The 21,746-nt window shown below is 31.4% G+C and overlaps 1 protein-coding gene across 1 annotated transcript in view; it reads right to left on the bottom strand.

Moving 5' to 3' along the window:
* Window positions 1-21,746, bottom strand: part of SI (sucrase-isomaltase (alpha-glucosidase)) — a 109,985-nt gene that overhangs the window by 10,834 nt on the left and 77,405 nt on the right. Inside the window, exons 35-44 of the mRNA XM_011974244.1 lie at window positions 19,425-19,541; window positions 18,058-18,145; window positions 17,021-17,159; window positions 8,667-8,800; window positions 6,870-6,904; window positions 6,667-6,783; window positions 4,399-4,547; window positions 2,492-2,576; window positions 2,356-2,412; window positions 1,514-1,638 (exon numbers count right to left, since the gene is read on the bottom strand). Coding sequence (XP_011829634.1) covers window positions 1,514-1,638; window positions 2,356-2,412; window positions 2,492-2,576; window positions 4,399-4,547; window positions 6,667-6,783; window positions 6,870-6,904; window positions 8,667-8,800; window positions 17,021-17,159; window positions 18,058-18,145; window positions 19,425-19,541 — 1,046 coding nt within the window. The remainder of the gene's footprint in view (window positions 1-1,513; window positions 1,639-2,355; window positions 2,413-2,491; window positions 2,577-4,398; window positions 4,548-6,666; window positions 6,784-6,869; window positions 6,905-8,666; window positions 8,801-17,020; window positions 17,160-18,057; window positions 18,146-19,424; window positions 19,542-21,746) is intronic.

The raw sequence follows: 21,746 nt of genomic DNA, 5'->3' as shown, positions 1-21,746 counted from the left end.
AAAAAAAAAAGGAAAGAAAAGAGAAAAAAACAGGTCTGGTTCCTTCTGGATGGCAGGACACTTAGTAGTTTGATGGAGTAGTGATACTGCCTGTGAATGTCTACATTTTCATGGACTATAATGAGTCAGGAAATATATCACAAGACAGACAAAGAGAGGCAAAGAAAGGGAAACAGAAAATTAATGGAAAAGAAAGGGACATCTCCAAGCTATACTGACTTAAAGTTTATAAAAAGGTTCATCAAATGGAATATTATTCAGTGCTAAAAAGAAATGAGATACAACCCAGGTATCTCATGGAGGAACCTTAAATGCATATAGCTAAGTGAAAAAAGTCAAATTGAATGGTTACATACTGTATGATTCCAACTATATGACATTCTGGAAAATACAATTTTATAGAGATAGTAAAATACCAGTGGTTCCCATGGGTTGAAACAGCGATGAATAGGTGGCAAATAAAGGATGTTTAGGGGAGTAAAACAATTCTAAATGACACCAGTGGTGGCTGCAGGTCGTCATATATTTGTTTAAACCCAGAGAATCTACAACATCAACAGTGAACCCTAATGTAAATTATAGTCTTTGGTGATAAGTGTTAGTGTAGGTTCAACGACTGTAACAAATGTGCTACTCTTACGGGGGTTGTTGAAAATGAGACAGGCTATGCGTGTGAGACAGCAGAGGGTAAATGGGAAATCTCTGGACCTTCTCAATTTTGCTCTATAAAATTGCTCTAAAAAATAAGTCTTTAAAAAAAAGTTCATCAATATTTCATGTTTTCATAAAATGATCTTCATAATACTAGATCTTCCACATGTCAGAAGCAGAAAAGTAGGGTAAAACCTTGTTGAGGCAATCATTGAAAATATAAGACATTAATTTGTCATTACTTCTGCATATTATAGATAGATCATAAAGGTTTAGTTTATATTTTAATCTGGGAAGCTTTCTTACTTTAAGAGGAAATATCCTGTTGGAAGACAGTTTTCCATGGGTCTCTTGCATTTTTGTATGTCATATGCAGAGGCACTGACAGCCTGTCTTCTGAGCTGTCTTTTCAGGGATGTTTTAAAAGTGAATAGCATTGAATGGCAGGGTTTAAAAAAAATTCTTAATATTTCTTCTTACTGTCCAATATAAAAAAGATAATCTTTTTTTCAAAACAAATAATGGACAGATTTGTTTGTAGTCTTATTAAAGACACTGTTTTCCTAAACTTGGGATTTCTTGTTTGTGACATAGACCTCCTACATGTGCAACGCCTGCCTGGGCCTCTCCATGTCATCCCCATGGGACTTGGTGGAAAAGAAAACCTGATGCTAAGATAAAGTTCCTGTTTCTTGCTATGTCATAAACCACAAACACCTTTGTCTCTGACCTGGCAATCATAGTACTGAGGCAATGTAGAAGCTTGGCAATGGGGTAAAATTTCAAACCTTTTCTATTTCTTAACAATGCTAGCATGTTGTATCTCATAATTTAACCTGAGCTTTGTAAACAGTTCACTTACCTGTAAAATGTGTTTTGAGCTGGCTGTTGACATGGTAGGATGTGACCACCACGGACATGTAGGTTTATTGTCTCAAAAGGAGCATTAAATGTATGAAATTGTCCTCTGACACCAATATCTTCGCCCTGGAAATGAAAGGGATGGAAAGAAGAACAGGTGGAGCAGGAAGTGGAATCATCAGCAACATTGGTACTTGAGGATATACATTTAAAAAAATCAAATGATACACTTTTGAATTTAAAAATTAACATTTATTCAGAAAATCTTAATTTGTTTCACTGTCGTAACCATTTTACTCTCTCTCTCTCTCTCTATATATATATATGTATCTCATAACATGATGTTGTATACCTTAAATATACACAGTGGAATTTATTTTTTAAAAGTATATCTTTAGAATCTAGTTAAATATAAGTCTTTATGATAGCTTTGAAAGTCATTTATAGTGTTGTTTTTGTGGAGCTCACATGCCTAAAGTGTGTGGATTTTTGAAAGGTCACAAAAGCTCTCCTTGACTTATGTACATTATTCTTGGAAGGACTGCACTAACTTTAATGATCATTTTACATATCCAATAAAAGGCAATTATCTTTTTGTGTGTAATGTGTAATTACCATGTTTATTTGCTAAAATAAATCAATGACTACACAACAAAGTGCAGCAGAATAAATTAACTCTCTTTCACTGTGGGTTAATCCAGTTCAGTTATAATTTACCAGAAATGTTACTTTCCACTCTTTTTAAGTGGAAAGTAAATCCAACACACCATTAATGAAAAGGCTGGGACCAAACAATTACCCATTTCTGTTTAGTCAATTCCCCAGAATACCTTAAATACTTACTGTATGGTAGTCAAACCACCGAGCATTGGGGACGTAGGCATTTACAACTTGAACATACTGGAATGTAAATAAATAGCCATTAATTGTATATAAACCAAATAAAATTTTGTAAACAAAAATATGTGGTAGGACTTACAGGTTCCAGTACTGGGGTAACCATAAACGCTGGACCCCATAAGAACTGCTTGAATATATCCCAGGTTGGTTTTTCATCAAAGAACCTTGACAAAATTATCACAAATAATTAAATTAAAACAAATAACTTTCTCCTGAATACCATAAAATCATTATTCAAATCATATTTTGTATTATAGACTTTTCTGGATTAAAATAAAAACAAAATGACAAAAAAATTTAAAAATGTATCAGTTGGATTGTAATAGTACAATGTGCAGCAGTATAATACTTTATGAGTAAATCTAGACTATGACTAAATTTCCTGAGAAAATAGAGAATTGTGATGGACATGTAACATCAACTAAATGAGAAATTACTTTGGAAGAGAACTAATAGAGGTACAAATATTAACTTTGTCTAGTATATGATCAACAAGTTAAAAAGCATATTAAAAACACTCGAAGAAAATTGTGAGACATATTATAATAATTTTAATTCATTAATTTTAAAAATAGTTTGCTTATCCTACTTAATAAACTCTCTGAATAGTAGATTTACATGTTCCTAAAGGCTCTGTAACATGTTAATGGATTTCTGAATTTGAGATATAAATGGCTAGGAAAAACAAAAGTTTTTTTTTTTTTTTTTTTTTTTTAATGTTTTAAGAGCCTTCTTCTCCAATTGAAATGAAAAAGAAAAGTTATTTCTTAAAATTTGTTTGTTCTTTTGCTGTGGTTTTGTTTTGCCTTATTAAAAGCTGAGATTAATGCTGAATTGGAAAGCTGGGCTTACTCCTCCATAAATTCATGAAAGTAGGAACTCAGGTATTCTCAACAGGACAACAGTCTGTATAGTTAATAATAATATTTCTGACTAGTGACTCAACCCAGAGCTGATACGCTGATTATCCTGGGAGGTAAATAGGAATAGCAAAAAGGGTAAAGTCTGTAAATAAAAAGGAGATCAATAAAATGTTATCAGAAATAAAGAAGGGATTATGGTAGATGACAAATTAATAAAGCAACCAGAACATAATTTGAATCCAGAAAGAATCTTTTGTTGTTGTTTTAGGAAAACTGGATCACTTATCCTGTCATCAAAAGAGAAGGCATACCAATTAACTTATTTGGTAAATTTACTTTGGGTATTTTTTTTTTAATTTAGGTAAATATTTGCCTTTTTAAAATGCGCTTATCAATAGTGAAATCTAACAAATCAGCTCATTCAATTATGTTAGTAATATAGGGTGCTCAAAAAGTTAAATATACTGTGATTATTCAGGTTTTTTTGTTTTTATATTGGATTGCATGTTTTGCTTTTTGTGATATCTACAATAAGAATTTGCTGTATTCAACTTAAAGTGGGTAAAAATTTTTGCAAATATGTTCCATGAAATATAATTTTTAAGGTTTGGTCATATATAAGTTTGAGCTTTTTAAGAGGTTAATCCAAAACAAATTTATAAGGCTGATATTGACACTGTTCTTGTATATCTTATTGGGATACATCAAGGAAAAGGTGAGATGGTCTCCAGTCAGACATCTGTATATAGTAGATTACATAACTGCAGTAAACCTTGATTAATTAAATCATGTGGGGCATTACTTATCTCCCTACAAATGTTGAGAATACTCAATGTAAACACATATACAAAGCATGTAGAACAATACCTAGTATACAGTAATTATTCTGAAATAGAATTATTAATTTTTAATGACTAATGAATGTGGTTCATTCTTCAATGGTTTATGCTAGACTATTAATGGACATATTTGTGTAAATGCTTTATTAATCAAAAATGCATGCTAATGTAACAATGGAAAAGTTAACAATCTAAAATGTTTTATATTGCACTATAAGAGATCATTGGACAAATTAAATGAAAAGTATCTCTCTGTGATAAGAGAAAACAAACTTTGTACTTACTCATGCAAAAGGGGTCGAATAACAGTGCCACCATGAGCATGAATTTCATGCATTTGTGTGTAGAAATAGGGCAATAAGGTGTATCTAATATTTAGAATATTCCTTGACATTTCAGCAAAAGTTTCATTCCAGGAAGCGGGATCTTGTCTCTGAAACAAAGCAAAATAACATAGTTATAAACTTTTGTCTTTGTTTAAATCATAATATTCATATTTGAGGAACTAAAAAGAAATGATATTAATTTATTGTCATGTGCTATGTACTTTCTCCCCAAAATATTATGCAATAATATTTCTGTCACATGATAAAGAGAAAAGGTACACAATATTTTAATAAGATAAATTCAAATTAAGTCCATGGCTTGATTTAGTTTAAGTGAACATATCCAGAGAAAAGTTCACATTTTAATAGATGACAAATATATTGTCAATTAGGTGATAGTCAGTGTTAGAGTGATAAGTATAGGAGAGAAATGGAATGATACGTTATCCAAAGTGAATTGAAATAAACACAGACAAGCAGAGCAAATGATGGTGACCACGTACATTGTGGGTCCTCAGGAGAAATGAACAGATTGTGGTACTAAACTGATAGAAGAGAAGGCATAAATTTGAATGAAAGGAAAGAACATGCCTGAGTATTCTCTGGAATGCACACTCCAGCTCAAAAGATGAAAATTTTTAGTCTAAGATTTAGAGTGGAAGGTTGAAAGTCTACAAAAAAATTCTTGCACATATTAGTTTAAAAATAATAGGCAAGAAAAGTTATTACTATTTTATATTTTGATTTGCACCAGGGGAATAAACAAGGCTACCACAAAGCTCGAGGTAACATTTAAATGTTTTTCATTGACATCAGCATGACTGGGGCCCTTTATAGTTGTGTCATATCGATGATGATTCCAATTTTTCTGTATTTTCAGGGGCAAGAAAGTTTGAATGAAAATTTACTGTCATAGCTGTTATATGCAGTATTAGAATACAGAAAACCTTGAAAGTAAAAATGATCCAAGAACAATTAAACTATATGTGATCTTATTACTGATATTTCCAAAGTAAAAGAAGAAGAAAAATGGCAAAAATCATTATCTGTTGCTTACTGACCTCATTGATATAATTTTAGTTTTAACATGTTGATACACAAGCATCTAATTATAAACCATATAATTCGAGTAATACATTTCAACAGTTCATTTGTACCAACTCATAGTTAAACTTAAGTAGAGGTTTCTGTCCTCTAGAGTTTTATTTAGAAATACTTCCTCAGTCATTTCCTCCTTCTGCATTTGAATTTTCCTCAAACACTCCAACCACATTACAATCTTTGGGTATTTTACTTTGTTCCTTCCATGTGGAATTCTCCATATATTTATATTGGTTATTGTTCCCCACACCCATCTCCGCTCTAGTATTTCTTCATTTAATATGTTTCTGAACACTTTTCCTAAAGCAGAATCTCTGTAAAACTCCATCACTTTAGCTTAATATATTTTTCCCTTATAGACATTTATTTGTATCTGACCTATTACATATATAATGGTCTATTATTTATATCCCTTTTTAGAATATATAAACCACTGGAGCAAGGACTTGGTAAATATGAAATGGTATACTCTCAATAAAGCATCTCTGTCCAAGCTTTACAGCTTTCTAAATTGCATTATTGACAGCAGATTTTCCTGTTGAGATATTACTGTGTCATCAAGTTATGTCTCTATTGTCCAACTTTCAAATTCTTTCAAAATGTGGTTCCATTCTGCGTACAATCCTTGTATTTCAGCATTTTCTAAAATAAATCCTATTGTATTTCTACCCACCTTTCCAGTAGGGGGGCCATATGGATTTCATAGCACATCATGAGCTCTGCCATTTATTTACTATAGGCAGAACACATCTTTTAAAGCCCAGCTCTGTCTTTAACCTTTCCATCATGTGCATTTTGCTAATTTATCATTTCTCTGCATTTCTTCACTGAAAATCAGCATCATGAAATTTAGTGCTTATTTAGATATTGGCTCTAACTGTTCATAATTTTCCATAATTTTTAGAGGAGGGTGAGGATTGTTACTCACACTCCAACTTCATATAGGCCCTGGTGTCTGTTGCTCTCCAGTTACTCAAAAAAAGTTCCTCCAGAGAATTTCCTCACTACTCCAAAATTATATATAACATCAATAAATATGCCAGCTAAATAGGCCATGTACACTAGAGTATAATGAAGAGTAGCCCAAGTAAGAAAATATTGAAAGTAAATGTAGTAATTACATACCCTAGTATTTGCAATGTTGTGATTCCTTGAGTATGGATAAAATGCTCCAAGTTGCATCCAGCGGGTACAGAGATGATAATCTGAGTTGTTGAAGAAACCACAGATGTCTGCTCCAGTCTAAAATACATTGCTATATTTAGTTAAATTTGAATAGTTTATGAATATTTATAATTTATGAAGATAAAAGGAATAAAACTACTTACATATGATATTCCAAAGAGACTAAATTCCATCATACCTACAAAAGTTAGAAAACATATCTTAGAAAGTTATTATTTCATGTATTTTAATATTGGTTTTTATTTCTACTTATGAAGATGTTCTCTTTTTAATATCAACATCCAAACGTGAAACATTTTTCAGATTATGAATGTAATTATCTCATAATGCTTCTCATAATGCTAATACATTTTGACTTTGTAGCATTAGTGATATTTACAAAAATGAGATACTATAAGCTTCCTTGACACTTGCCAGGCGACATATTCAGAGAACAAATACATTATAAACACATTATACTGTGAGAAGGAAGTGGTGTCCACAGTTTCATTTTTGAAAATAAAGATGCTATTTCTGCAGTCATTTAACTATAGGTCTTATTGAACTATAGGTTAAATTTATTTCAGACTATCATTTGAAACAAATTGAATCATCCTTATTAAACAAAATCCTCTAAGGAGTAATCAATTCTGTAAAATAGAATGAATGTGATTTCTGAGTTCTTATTTTAAAGGAATATTTCTAAGAATTAATTGTTTTCCTTGAATTTATTTATTAACAGTGAACAAATTTTAAGACTAAACATAAAGCACAAAAGTATCTATTTCCCTATTAAAATGATAATGTCTGATTTAGCACTTATTCAATTATTGTCACAAATTTCTTTTCAAATTTGCTTCGAAATGTTTCATTTTTTAGCATCTATCAGTGATTTGTATTCCCTAGAATCTAGAATCCTTTAAATTTTAGTTTCAGAAGTACATTTGCAAGTGTATTATTTAGTAACTTGCTTGTCACAGGGGTTTTGTGTACCGATTATTTTGTCACCCAGATACTAAGCATAGTACTTGACAGATTGTTACTCAATCCTCACCCTCCTCTCACACTCCAACTTCATATAGGCCCTGGTGTCTGTTGTTCCCTTCTTTGTGTCCATATGTACACAGTGTTTAGTTCCCAGTTATAAGTGAGAACATGTGGTATTTTGTTTTCTGTTCCTGTGTTAGTTTGCTTAAGATAATGGCCTCCAACTCCATCCAGGTCCCTGCAAAGGCCATGATCTTGTTTTTTATGGCTGTATAGTATTCCATGGTGTATAGGTACCACATTTTCTTTATTCAGTCTACCATTCATGGGCATTTAGGCTGATTCTATGTCTTTGGTGAATAGTGAATTGATGAATTGCATGTCTTTGATGAAGAATGTCTTTTGTGAATAGTATTGTAATGAACCTTCCTGTGCATGTCTTTGTGATAGGATAATTTCTATTCCTCTGGGTATATAACCACTAATGGGATTTTTGGGTTGAATGGTCATTCTGTTTTTAGCTCTTTGAGGAATCGTCACACCGCTTTTCACAATGGTTTAATTAATTCACAATACCACCAACAGTATATGTGTCAGCTTTTCTCAACAACCTTGACAGCATCTGTTATTTTTTGACTTTTCAGTAATAGCCATGAAATCTAGAATTTCTAGTCATTTTTCTTTATTGACTGTAGATGTTATCTTTGCCAGCTCCTGCCCTTTTCGGCAAGGAATCTGAGGCCAAAAACAATGACAGTATTTCCTCAAAATAAACTAGTTGGAGATCATTAGTTTCTGCACAGCACCCTCATCCAGCTTCCTGGCCCACTGTCTTTTTCTGATGCTCTATGCCATAAAGTATGATGTGAAGAACAAAATTCTGAGGACTTACAAATTTTATGACCTAGCATCAGCAAAGGTGAATATCTAATAGAAAACACAAAATAATAATAAAGATGGTGACTTTCACTTACCAATGATTGATTTGTCCATGTTGTCCCATCGTGCATAGTTGTCTCCAAGCCAATGTCCTCCCCATCGTCCACCAGTAGGATATGTGGAACGAGAAATTACAATCCCTCTTTTTCCCGTTGTCCTCTGCAATGCACTAATATAGTGGAGAAGTATTTTTGAGTTTTTACACGAGATATTTTCTCCAAATATATCTACTTATGACTACTTTGTAAAAAAAATAGTGATTCGTGGTGCTTATATTATCTCTTATTACAACTGGCTGTTGACAAGTTTGTCTTCTCTCATTAAACTATAAAATCCTCAGAAGCATAAAGGACATCTTTTTCCCTTCCAACATTTACCAGAGTGACATGCAGGTATTAAGAGGCCTTTATATATTCCTTCAATGAATACAAGTTAAATCAACTATTAATTGAATGAAATCAACAAATTCATCACATCAAGGTTTTATTTTACTTTAATGTATTTTTAATAAAGGCCTATGCTCTAATTATTCGTTGCTCCAATCCTTCTCAACTGTAACATATCAACACTTAATGTACATATTACTGTGCAGAGAATGCCTACTATCATACTCTTTGCTTTAAAGGGTTAATTTGATGAGAACAAAATATTCTTGGGTCTTAAAACTAAAACTAATTGATCTATTTCAAGTGTAGAATCTATTGGAAGTAAGATCTTCTCAACAGAATGGGTTGTGTAAATGAAATCATATGATTTATTTCCCTTCTCAGTCTTTGGATAATTAATTTCATGACATGCATGTTAAAATATGTTCTAGTTTTAGAAAAAAAGCAATAATTATTTTATATCATCTGCATCTATTTTCCTCTATCTCCCTTTTTTTCCCTCTGTCTTTCTCTCTGACTGAACACTGAGATTACATTATATGAGTATTAATAACATTTTACTCTAATATTAGTTGGAAATAAAAATTTTATTTTTATATTACTCAAATAATTTGAACATGAATTAGAGCTACAGAACTATCTTAGAAGAAGATACCACAAAGACATAATCAGGCAGACTTTACTGGGAACTAACACATTATCAACAGCATTGAATCATTTCCTTGTTACTGCTGGATCCCAGTGTTTGTATATATATAAAGCCCCTTCCATGACACCGTGAGATTCCTAAAATCAAGCACGATACTTTAGTCTTCCTTGCATCCCTTATATATAATACAATTCTTGGCATGTAAGCTCAAGAAATTTTGGAATTAACAAATGTCTCAAGTCAAAAGTACAGGAAACTAAACATGTATTAAACAGACATAATATATGAAACCATCGTTTGCTAATAAAGGCAATATTATGTTAGTCAACTTAAAACTTTCTACTTCTAAATTGTCACTCTTTTAGAAGACCAAAAAAAGAAAATGATCTTCACTGCTTTATTTTTTCATAACAAATATAAAAGTGCCATTTAGGAATATTAATCTTTTAAATATACACTACATGCATTTTTTGAAATTTAATAAGAAATAAATATATAATATGAAGAGTAATAATTGGTGATAATTCTATAAATTTATATGAAAATGTATTTTTGGAGTTTAGTTTGCAAACAAAATTTTGTTTAATATAAAAATTATTTACAAGGACAGGGTTGTCACAAATTCTTAATGTGTTCATATGCAAGAAAATTACGTTTCTGAAGAATTTCTTTTTTTTGTCTATTATATACCTTACACTTGCAAAAATTATTTACTGATGCTTTAAATTAACAGCTGAATATATGCTTTCTCAGGTTTCTGATTGATAAGGATACTACATAAAGTAGTTTCACACAATGGGTACAAAGTTATAGTTAGATAGGAAGAATAAATTTAGCAAAGTGACCATAATATATTGTATATTTCAGAATAGCTAAAAGAATTTTAAATTCTCTCACTACAAATAAATGATAAATATCTGAGAAGATAAATAAGCTAATTAGCCTTATTTGATCATTTCACACTGTATAATGTATGAAAACATCACAATGTGCTCCATATTTACTATTGTTAATTGTAAATTAAAACTATAAAATATATGAAGTATTTTCATAATAATTTTCTCTTAAGGGTATTCTAACCTCTTATATAAGAGGAATCTCCTCTGTAAACCCTCACACAGAATATTTATTTGGCACCACTAAAGATACAAATTTCAAACATGGTAAATATATTATAATTATTTCCAACATTGTTTCAATTTTACAAATTGCTCAGTCACAATTAACTTAGTTTAAGTTATTCTTGAGAAACACCTTTAAGCCAGGGAGCTTGTTCTTTGTTACCACTTGACATTGGAGAGTTCAGCTTATAGGAAAGAGATATTTTTGTTGTGTGTTTATTATTGCCTACATGAGCATTTTCTTGAAATATATTTTAAAAATTAGAATATATCTTTGATTATTATAAAACAGTTTTTTATAGAAGTAAAACAATTTAGAAACTCTACATGTATATTACAAAAATGAAATATGTGAAGAGAATATTAAATTTAAAAATTTTAAACATATTTTTAAGCTTCCAACAATAAATGAGTATCTTTATTTTAGTCATAGTTTCTTAAAAAAAATGTTAAATTAATTAACTTGACTATTATCTTTAATTACTGATGATATCAATTTATAAACATTTTCCAAACACTTCTATCTCATGACTGGATAGTGTTAAATTATTTTAGAATATAGACTGGTGTATAGTAGAGAAACGAAATTATTACAGAATTGTTATCCTCAATTTTATGAAAACAACTCTTTGAAAAATCAAGGATATATTATTGAATTATTTTTGAAGGCAATATATTTAGTATTATGTATTTAGTATTTATTAGAAATATGTATTTTCCCAATTCACATTTCAAATAGTCACCATTAGATCAGAAAATGTAATATCTGTTTTAACTTTGAAATTGGATAACAAGTATTTTGTAGGTTAAAATATTTTCATCGCGTTTTAGTGTATAATAAATTAATGGAATTTGAAATTTTCTTTAGTAAGAAGACAATGTGAAAGACTATATAATGGAAAGAGTTTTATAGATTCATATCTATAAAATTCAAATTTTACATTTTGATATACAAACTGTATCAATGTTCCATTCATCTATATCATTCAGAATCTAATGTCTAGAAGACATGCATTTACTATCTGGTCTGGAGATATACAGCTGATTAATAGAAAGTTACAGCTATAACTAAAGTAACTTCTACGTTAGTGAAGAGGTGAGGTATACTGTGTTTGTTTTTCATAGACTAGTTTTTATTAAAAAAAAAAATACAAGAGACCACTTCCTATAGTTTACAATTCCCCCACTTCAAAAAGACACTCTTATTTTTTCCAGAAAGTTACATTAAATATAGCAAAGCAATGTAATTTTCCAAGTTGCAAATTATCCCCGTTTATAGGAATATCTGCAAAAATAATTTATAACTATTGACTTTTTCCATTCCATTCTACGATTATAAAACTCTTGGGCACTTATTTAAAAATTATATATTTAAACACAACCTAAGCATTCAGAGAGAGTCAAAGACATTTAATTTTCCAAGTCCCCTCTAATGAATAGTGTGTACTAATCCCTAACATCTTTAAAGCTATTGGTAAAAATGAAAATATATGTGTAGTTACATAATCCTTGAATATTTGTCTGAAATTTAAACCCATAATTTAAAGTAGATTTTTAAATGTATTTCTTTCTACATTTAAAGAATAGGCTTTATTTCAGTACAACATTGAATTTTAAATTACAAGAGACAAGAGCAACTGAAGACTCAAAACTTTTGGTGTGGGATTTCTATATGAAGTTTTTTCTATTTGCCATTGGTGTCCATGATTCTTTCTGTAAAACTATTTGTAGTTTCTCAAGCTGATTAAATCCCATTTCTGAATCCATGCAATCTCTTCTTTTGTTGGGTTTCTTGTTTGTTTCATGTTAAGTGAAAGAGCACAGTATGTCAAGAAATAACTAAATGTCAAATATGTGGCAGTTTGTAAGACAGAAAATATGTCACTAAAAACCAAAATGCTGTGGTCTGTATAACTTGAGAAAAAAAAGTGTGTTTATAATTTGTTCAGTTTTCCTCATTGATAAACAGAAAGACTTTACTCTTCATAATGTGTTTACATGTAACATGTACCTTATTTATAGTATTCTTTTACATTTGTCAAGGTTTTTATACATGTGATTAATAATTAGTCTCTAAAATTTTCTGAGTTCAACACTTTTTTGTAACTGAAAAAATTAAAATATTAAGAAAGTATCTGAAACATGAAAAATTTAAGGCTGTATAAATTAGGCTACTTAATACTTAATCCAATTAATCTGCTCAATTTAAGTAATGTGGTTGAAACTTGCACTGAAAAATTTTATGAACAAGAGCAAAATTAGCACTAATAAGTATATGTATATTGATTTCATTTTCAAGGATATTCTATGGAAGATTGTGCTGACTTCCTCCTCATAATTTTACTTAAAAATGGAAAGGGACCTTACATATGTTTTAAATATCTCCGCATATGGACAATTTGGAAATTTACCTGTATCTACCTTGAACTTATCAAAACAACTTTGATACCTGTGATTATAACAGGATAATGATGAATTTATTTAAATTTACTAAGCATCCACAATGTGTCAGGAACCATGTTTGACTCTGTAATGTGCTTCAGAAGTATACTTATTTCCTGTCTTCTGTGGAGAGGAATTATTTTTTTTCAATTTTTGTTAAGCTACGTAGTTTCAACTCAAAGCACATAATTTTTGCCAATGAGATCATCAATTTTAAATATTTTGTTCTTTTTAATGTCTACAGTTTTAGTTAAAGTAAATTTAGCTGTCGATAATTATGCCCCAATATTGTGTTCCAGAAGGACTAATCAAAAGTAATATTTGCCCCAATAAAAAGGCATTGTTAAATGCCAGTTTGTTCACTCTTAAAATAACTTAGTGTTTTATTTTTGGATTTGGTGAACAAGTGAATTTTTGGTAATACATTCATCTATTCTGAGTTGATTAAGAGTTAATTGCTAGAAATAAGATAAGTAGGTTTTACTAAGCGAGAAATGTTATCCATACTCTTTACTTCAAAATGCATTTTATTCTTTTATCAACTTCAGTTATTTGTTAGAACAGAAGTTTTCAACCCTGTGTGCTCATTAGAACTGCCTGGAAAAATTTTAAATATTCAGATGCTTAGGTTATAAAAGAGAACAATTAAATAATAATTTATTTAAAAATAACAAGCCTTCTGGTAATTGCAAGTGAAAAAAATACAACAGATATGCAAAATATAAAAAAAGCAAGAAATCAAATAACACTAGAGAAAAAGGAAATAGGAAGAAATGAAAGAGGAATGAGAAGACCATTAAACAACCAGAAAACAAATAACAAATGATGTGAGTTATGTCCTCACTTATCAGTAATGAAATTGAATATAAATGGACTAAACGCTCCAATCAAAAGACACAGAGTGACTGAACAGATTAAAAATAAAGACTTAATGAAACAGTCAACAAAGTGAAAAGATAAACCACAGAATGGGAGAAAATATTTGCAAAATACTCATTTGACAAGGGATTAATGACCAGAATATATAAGGAGCTCAAACAACTCTATAGGAAAAACTATTAATATTCTGATTTAAAAATGGGCAAAATATTTGAATAGGCATTTCTCTAAAGAAGATATACAAATGGAAAACAGGCATATGAAAAGGTGCTCAACATCATTGATCATCAGAGAAATGCAAATCACAACTACAATGAGATATCATCTCACCCTAGTTAAAACGGCTTTTATCCAAAAGACAGCCAGTAACAAATGCTGTGGAAGCTGTGGAGAAAAGGAAAAGCTCTTTCACTGTTGGTGAGAATGTAAATTCATACGACCATTGTGAAGAGCAGTTTGAAGTTTCCCAAAGAACTAAAAATACAGCTACTATATAATCCAGCAGTCCTGCTGCTGAATATGCATCCAAAAGAAAGATATATCAAAATGATATCTGCCGTCCTATGTTTATTACAGCACTGTTCACAATAGTCAAGTTCGGAAGCAACTTTAGTGTCCATCAACAGACGATTAGATAAAGTAAATACGGTACATATATACAATGGAGTAATGCAGCTATAAAAAAGAATAAAATTGTGTCACTGGCAATGACATGTATGAAACTGGAAGTCATTAAATGTTAAATGAATTAAGTCAGACACAGAGAGACAAACTTCACCTGTTCTCACTTACTGTGGGTGCAAAAATTTTAAAAACACACAACACTGAACTCATGTATATAGACAGTAGAAGGATGGTTACCAGAAGCTACGAAGGGTTGTGTGGGGGTAAGGGGAAAGCAAGTGTTATGGTTTGGCTTTGTGATTCCACCAAATCTCATCAGGGATTGCAATCCCCACCTGCCAAGGGAGCAACCTGGTGGGAGGTGATTGCATCATGGGGGTGGTTTCCCCTATGCTGTTCTTGTAATAGTGAGTGAGTTCTCATGGGAGCTGATGCTTTTAAAGTATGGCAGTTCTCCTGTCACTATCTCTGTCTCCTAAAGTCATGTAAGATGCACCTTGCTTCCCCTTCACATTCTGCCATGATTGTAGGTTTCCTGAAGACTCTCCAGCCACGCAGAACTGTGAGTCAATTCAACCTCTTTAAATTGCCCAGTTTTTAAATAAACATCTTTAAATTACCCAGTCTCAGGTAGTATCTTTATGGAAGAGGGATAATAGACTAATACAGCAGGGATGGTTAATGGGTACTATATATACATATATGTATATATAGTTAGAAAGAATGAATAATATATAGTATTTGATAGCACAACAGGATGATAGTCAATAATAGTTTAATTGTATACTTAAAAAAAGAAAACTAAAAGTTTAATGGGATTGTTTGTAACACAAAGGATAAATGCTTGAGGGGATAAATACTTCTGTTTTCTATGACGTGATTATTGTGTGTTGCATGTTTGTATCAAAGTATATCACTTACCCAATATATATGCACACCTACTATGTGCACGTGACACTTTAAAAAAAAATCTAAAACTTAAGAAGAAAATCTCCAAGTGATTATAATGTGTAGTTAAAAGCCAGGGATCTACAACTGTGGTGTCTAATATGGTAGCCACTAATTATTATTTCATATGTAATTATTTTATATTACTTAATTAAAATTAAATAAATTTTAAATTCTATTCCTGAGTCATACTAGACATATTGTTCAATGGCCATGTATGGCTGGTGAGTACCACATTGGCACCCAGGATTATAGAAGATTTCTATGTATTTATTTATTTTTTCAGCCAGGTTCTTGTTTTGTTGCCCAGGCTGGAATGCAGTGGTAGGAGCACAGCTCACTGAAGCCTCAACTTCCTAGGCCCAAGTGATCCTCCTGTCTCAGCCCACCAAAGTGTTGGGATTACAAGCATAAGCTACTGTGCCTGGCCAGAAAATTTCAATCGTTGCAAAACTTGTGTTGGAAAGTGCTGATAAAGAATTGATTTTCAGTGAATGGTCTGTATTCCATCATCATTGGCCTTACATAAATGTTTGTTAAAAATGCAGATAATTAGTATGATCATTAATATTTCAGAAGTTCAAGATCATTAAAAATGCTCTTATTTACTAATAATAAATTTATTTATTTTGTGTTTTTATTTTTATTTTGAAACAGAGTCTTGCTCTGTTGCCATGCTGGAGTGCAATGGCACAATCTCGGCTCACTGCAACCTATGCTGCCCAGGTTCAAGCGATTCTTGTGCCTCAGCCTCCCGAGTAACTGGGACCACAGCTCTGCACCACCACTCCTGGCTAATTTTTCGTATTTTTGGCAGAGATGGAGTTTCACCATGTTGGCCAGGCTGGTCTTGAACTCCTGGTCTCAAGTGATCTGCCCGCCTCGGCCTCCCAAACTGCTGGAATTACAGGCGTGAGACACTGTGCCTGGCCTGATAATGAATTCAAATAACAAATTTAGGCAAACGTTTGGTGCTTTATGTGTTAATGACATCAAATTATATGTTATTAACTCATTTACTAACATTATTAGTATTATTTATTGAGCACCTACAATTTGCCAGACACTATAATGTGTACATAATGAGGAACAAAAGACAAATGGTCTAGGATTTATTTTGGGATAGTATAAAAATTAGAATAATAACAATAAAGATATTTAGATAAATTAGATAGAAAGAAACACAATTTTTCTAAATTCTATGAAGGAAGAAGTTACAGAGAACAATTGGAAAGTAAAGGGATACAAGAGAAGATTGTTGGGATGGTTAAAATGATAGCATTAAATATAAGATCCAAAGAATAGAAGAGTCCGAGGGGATAATTCAGAACATTGCTTACTCATAAGTAGGTTTCATTTGTGACCATCCATAGAGATTGTGAACATCGTAATGCAAAACTGATGTTCCATCACTAAGAATCTGCTCAGTTTCCATGCACATTGTTCTGAAATGTAATCCATCGGTTCTTTTTGTGAGTTCTGGAAAGAATCAGTGAAAAAATATTAATGTGTTATACAGTTCCCTACAATGAAATGTGTAACTCATAATTATGTATTCTTTGGCAAAGATATTAATCAGTGTTTTATAATAGCTATTTTTATTTTAACCATGTGTATACTTTGTATGAGTTAATTATAAACTTAAATGGTCTGAAATTGTAACTGAATTACATGAATTAATAAAAACCTGGAAAATAAGTACACTCCTCAATGTCTACTCTTTCTAGTGCATTTAGGTGGAAAACACTGATTAGAATCTTATTAAAAATTCACTTGGTATCATAAAGCCCAGAATTTAAGAGCTAGGCAAATGTTGTAACACTGCCTTTCGATTCACTTTTTCTCAGTTTAAGATTTTTTTCCAGAGTTTTGCCATCACTTTATATGCTAATAGTTTGTGATGTTTTCTGCCTGCATAAGAGAATGATGATGAATATGAAACATCACATTAATCTTCATTTCCTTCTATGTCAAAGGTAAACAGAGAAGTGTTGGTATTCTTTCCCTTATCCTTAGTAAAGAAACACTTAAAAAAATCCTTTCAAAATAATTTCATTTGTTTATCTTAAAGAGTATTTAACATTTTTGAATTTGGGAAAATTATTAAGCCAACCAAAATAACAAATTCAAACAAATTTAGAATTGTGCTTGAGTAGATAACATATATTTGTAGATTTTTTTTTTTCTCAAAATAGTGTTAAACAATATTGGTAATGGGTTAAGGTGTGGTCCAGTGTGTGGGTGGGTAGTGAAAGTTGGGTGTGTAAATCCTAATCCCTACATTCTATATATATCTAACATATATATATGTTTATATTATATACCTATTAAATAATAACAACATGATAATATCAAAGGCATACCAACAATATTGTACCTGGGAAATAAGGTGGATAATTTAGTTTGTCATTTCTGCATTGATTAGTCGTTGTTCCATTTACAAAACTTGATGGCTCATTCATATCCTTAAAAAAAAGACGACAGAGAAAGGTAAACAAAAAATAAATTTACAACATATATTCTGAAAAGAGCTAGTTCAAAAAGTAAGTAGGTTGGCATATTTGAACAATGTTACATATACTCACTATCCTAAACAAACAAAATTATAAAACATCTCAATTATATTAGTTTATCTCGTTCGCTTTTTTCAGTTTCCTTTTGAAAAATAAAATGTTCTATTTTCTCTGTATTATTCATTATACCTATAAAAAGGTTTATTTTCATATTTTTAAGACCTAGCTTTATAATAGCATGTGCCTTATCATCTCCTTCCCCTCCACTCCTGCCCTGAGCCTGATACCAATTGCTTTTACTGCTAAAACTACAAGATATATTAATAGTTTACAAATGCAGATAATTTCAAGAAGTATCACCATTGAGCACATATCTCAGAATCTCAGTAGTCATATATAAAAGAATCATGATCTAAATAAATAAGTAAGCTACCATTTAAAATGGATTGCCTCCACCTGAAAACAGATAATTTTCTCTGGATCCAGATGTCATTCTCAGGAATATACTTAAGAGAATCCCTTTTAGTATACTAATTGATACATGTAATAAACATAGATGTTCCATGAATTTTTTAACAAAATATATGCTTTATAAGATCTTATAGCCACAAAATTTCCACATGGTGACAGCTGTATAAAGCTTTCTTCAATTTCAAAAATAAGTAAATTAACGCTTTACCCTGGAAAAATCAACAAATTAAAAAATTTCACCTCCAGAAACAGAAATATATTACATCACATTTTCTGTATTAAGCACTTACTTTTAGCAAAGTAAGTTATTTTTTGCTATCTCAAAAATACATTAATAAAAATTTTACTACTAACATTTTAAGGTTACATCAAAAAAGAAACTTTAAAAGACAATATTACCAAATTTAAGAAATTTTTATTTCTTATACAAAGGACTAATGGTTATTTAAGCCTGAGACTTATTCCTATATTAGGTAAAAGTAAAATAAATGTTTACAAGTATTTATTAATATATATAATAAGAGGGTATTTTGCTTTTTGAATTTTGCAAATTGAAAAAGTCCAGGAAATAGCATCCATACACATAAATTTAATTTTTAAAACTGTAGCAGTCCTTTGCATAAGAAAATTCTATGGGGGAAAAAAGTGGACTAGTTCTCAAATAAAATATTTTATTGACATTATTTGAGCCAAGTATGAATTTTGCATAATCACTGTACAACAAATAACTTAAAACGTAGATTGTTCAAAGTTTACTTACAATCCACAAACCATCAAACTTCATCTTTTCATTGTAAAAGTCCACAATTTCTCTGGCCCACCACTCTGCTGTGGAAGTCCTGAAGAAATCTGGAAAAGCTGCATGAGCTCTGGAAGCCTGTAAAACCAAAATTTAGACTCACATTTGGAAAGTCTTAAGAGAGATTATATACATATAAATCTAAATGTATCTGGCAGATTCACAAGTCATGTATGACTGATAATGAAGGCAATTGACATCAACCTTAATTACATAAATGTATGTGGTTTCTTCCTCATCACTTTAATAAAGAGGGACGTCAGAGGAGAGAATAGAGCCGTCCTGGGATTCTATGTGAATTATAAAGGAACAGTTCAGAACCCACAAAAGCATCCTTTTAGTGCTTCCTAGAGTAATGAGGAAGCTTTTTTTTTCACTATTACTGTAGAGCCCATACTTCAGGTTTACCTTTATGGAGCACAATGAAAGAGCAAAGGGCCATAGTAAAGCCTGTTTTTATACAGCTTCCTCACTTCCCAGAACCATCTCACCACCCTAATCAACTGCTTCTTTTTCATCTTTCACTTCTAATCCTTTTCATCCCAGCAGAGAAGAGGTGTTTTATTCCAGTCTCTACTAAGAATATTCCCTACTTGCCAGTTGAAACATATAAGTTCCAGTGTCAGAGTAACCGTGCCTTAGCAAAAGATTGACCTGCAGCTAAGTTAATTGGATATGTCTCAAAAACATGACATGACAACCTGGATGCTTTTTTGGCACATGTTAAGATTCTGTTGTAATTGCCTTAACAGTCTTCTCCATGAACAGGATATCGGAGGACATAAAGAAAATGCACAGAGTGGGGAATATAGAGATTTACAAAATATGTATGATGGATTTTTTTTTTTTTTTTAAGATAGAGTTTTGCTCTTGTTGCCCAGGCTAGAGTGCAATGGCATGACCTCAGCTCACTGCAACCTCTGTCTCCCACGCTCAAGCGATTATCCTGCCTCAGCCTCCAGAGTAGCTGGGATTACAGATGCCCCCGACCACACCTGTCTAATTTTTTGTATTTTTAGTAAAGACGGGGTTTCACCATGTCGGTCAGGCTGGTCTCAAACTCCTGACCTCAGGTGATCCACACGCCTCGGCCTCCCAAAGTGCTGGGATTACAAGCATGAGCCACTGTGCCTGGCCTCTGATGAATATTTTTAAGAGTAGAAAGGGACTTACTTTTATCATCTTACCCATTAATTACATTTTACTCATAAGGGCAGAAGGCTTGGTGGGATTATATTGAATATTTTCTATGCAAGAATCTCCCTTATGATAATTAACAACAAATGGTAGCGCCAGATCTTGTTTATTAATTTTCACTTTTTCTGCTCTTTACATAATTCATTTTTTTTTTTTTTTTTTTTTTTTTTTTTTTTTTTTTTAGTTTAACTTATTCTATTATGTGGCTGCTTCTATCCCTTAAATAAAAGCATTCATTATATCCAGAAAATCAGTCAGGTACATGTAATCCAACACTCTTGATACCTTTTGTGGAAGAGAATCCGAAAAGATTCTGCATAAGCCATTCTACATAAATTGACACTGTCCTCTAATACCTATATAAAAATTGATGCTTTTCTCTCTAGTGGTACACAATATTACTCAAGAATAGTGGGCAGAACTCAAGTTGAAATAACACTTTTTCCTCAATGACAAAGTTTAGTAGGTTCAATTATTTGACTCTGTTTTAGAAGTAGTTTGGGGTAAGTTTTAAGCTCCCAAATTTTTTACACTTACCTAAACTTGTATAATTTAATGATTATAAATTCATCTGGCTAAAAGAAGGATCACCAGCTCTTAGTTTTGTTGACATTTTTCTATTCATTTTGTATTTTTCCTTTAATTTTTACTCCTCTAATCCTTATTCTGTTCCCTCTGCTAACTTTAAGTTTATTCTTTTTCTACTTCATTGAGAGGTAATGCTAGGTTATTTATTAGAGATTTTTATTATTTTTAATGTGGGTGTTTCTTGTCATACACTTCCCTCTTAGTACTGCTTTTGCTGCATCCCATAAATATTTTTGCTATGTTGTATTTTTATTTTTGTTTGTCTGAAGAAATTTTCTAATTCTCTTTTGATCTTTTCTTTGTTCCACTGGATGTTCAAAAGTGTGTTGTTTAATTTCCACGTATTTGCGAATTAACTTATTTCCCCTCTTTTTCTGATTTCTAGTTTAATTTCATTGTGACTGGAAAAGATAAAAGGTATGTTTTCTATCTTCTTACAATTTTTAAGGCTTATGACTTAACCTGTGATCGCTCTTAGAAAATGTTCTATGGGCACTT

Source organism: Mandrillus leucophaeus, unplaced genomic scaffold, assembly GCF_000951045.1.
Source record: "Mandrillus leucophaeus isolate KB7577 unplaced genomic scaffold, Mleu.le_1.0 Scaffold1009, whole genome shotgun sequence".
Classification (NCBI taxonomy): Eukaryota; Metazoa; Chordata; class Mammalia; order Primates; family Cercopithecidae; genus Mandrillus; species Mandrillus leucophaeus.
This window is presented reverse-complemented; position numbering and strand designations above follow the sequence as displayed.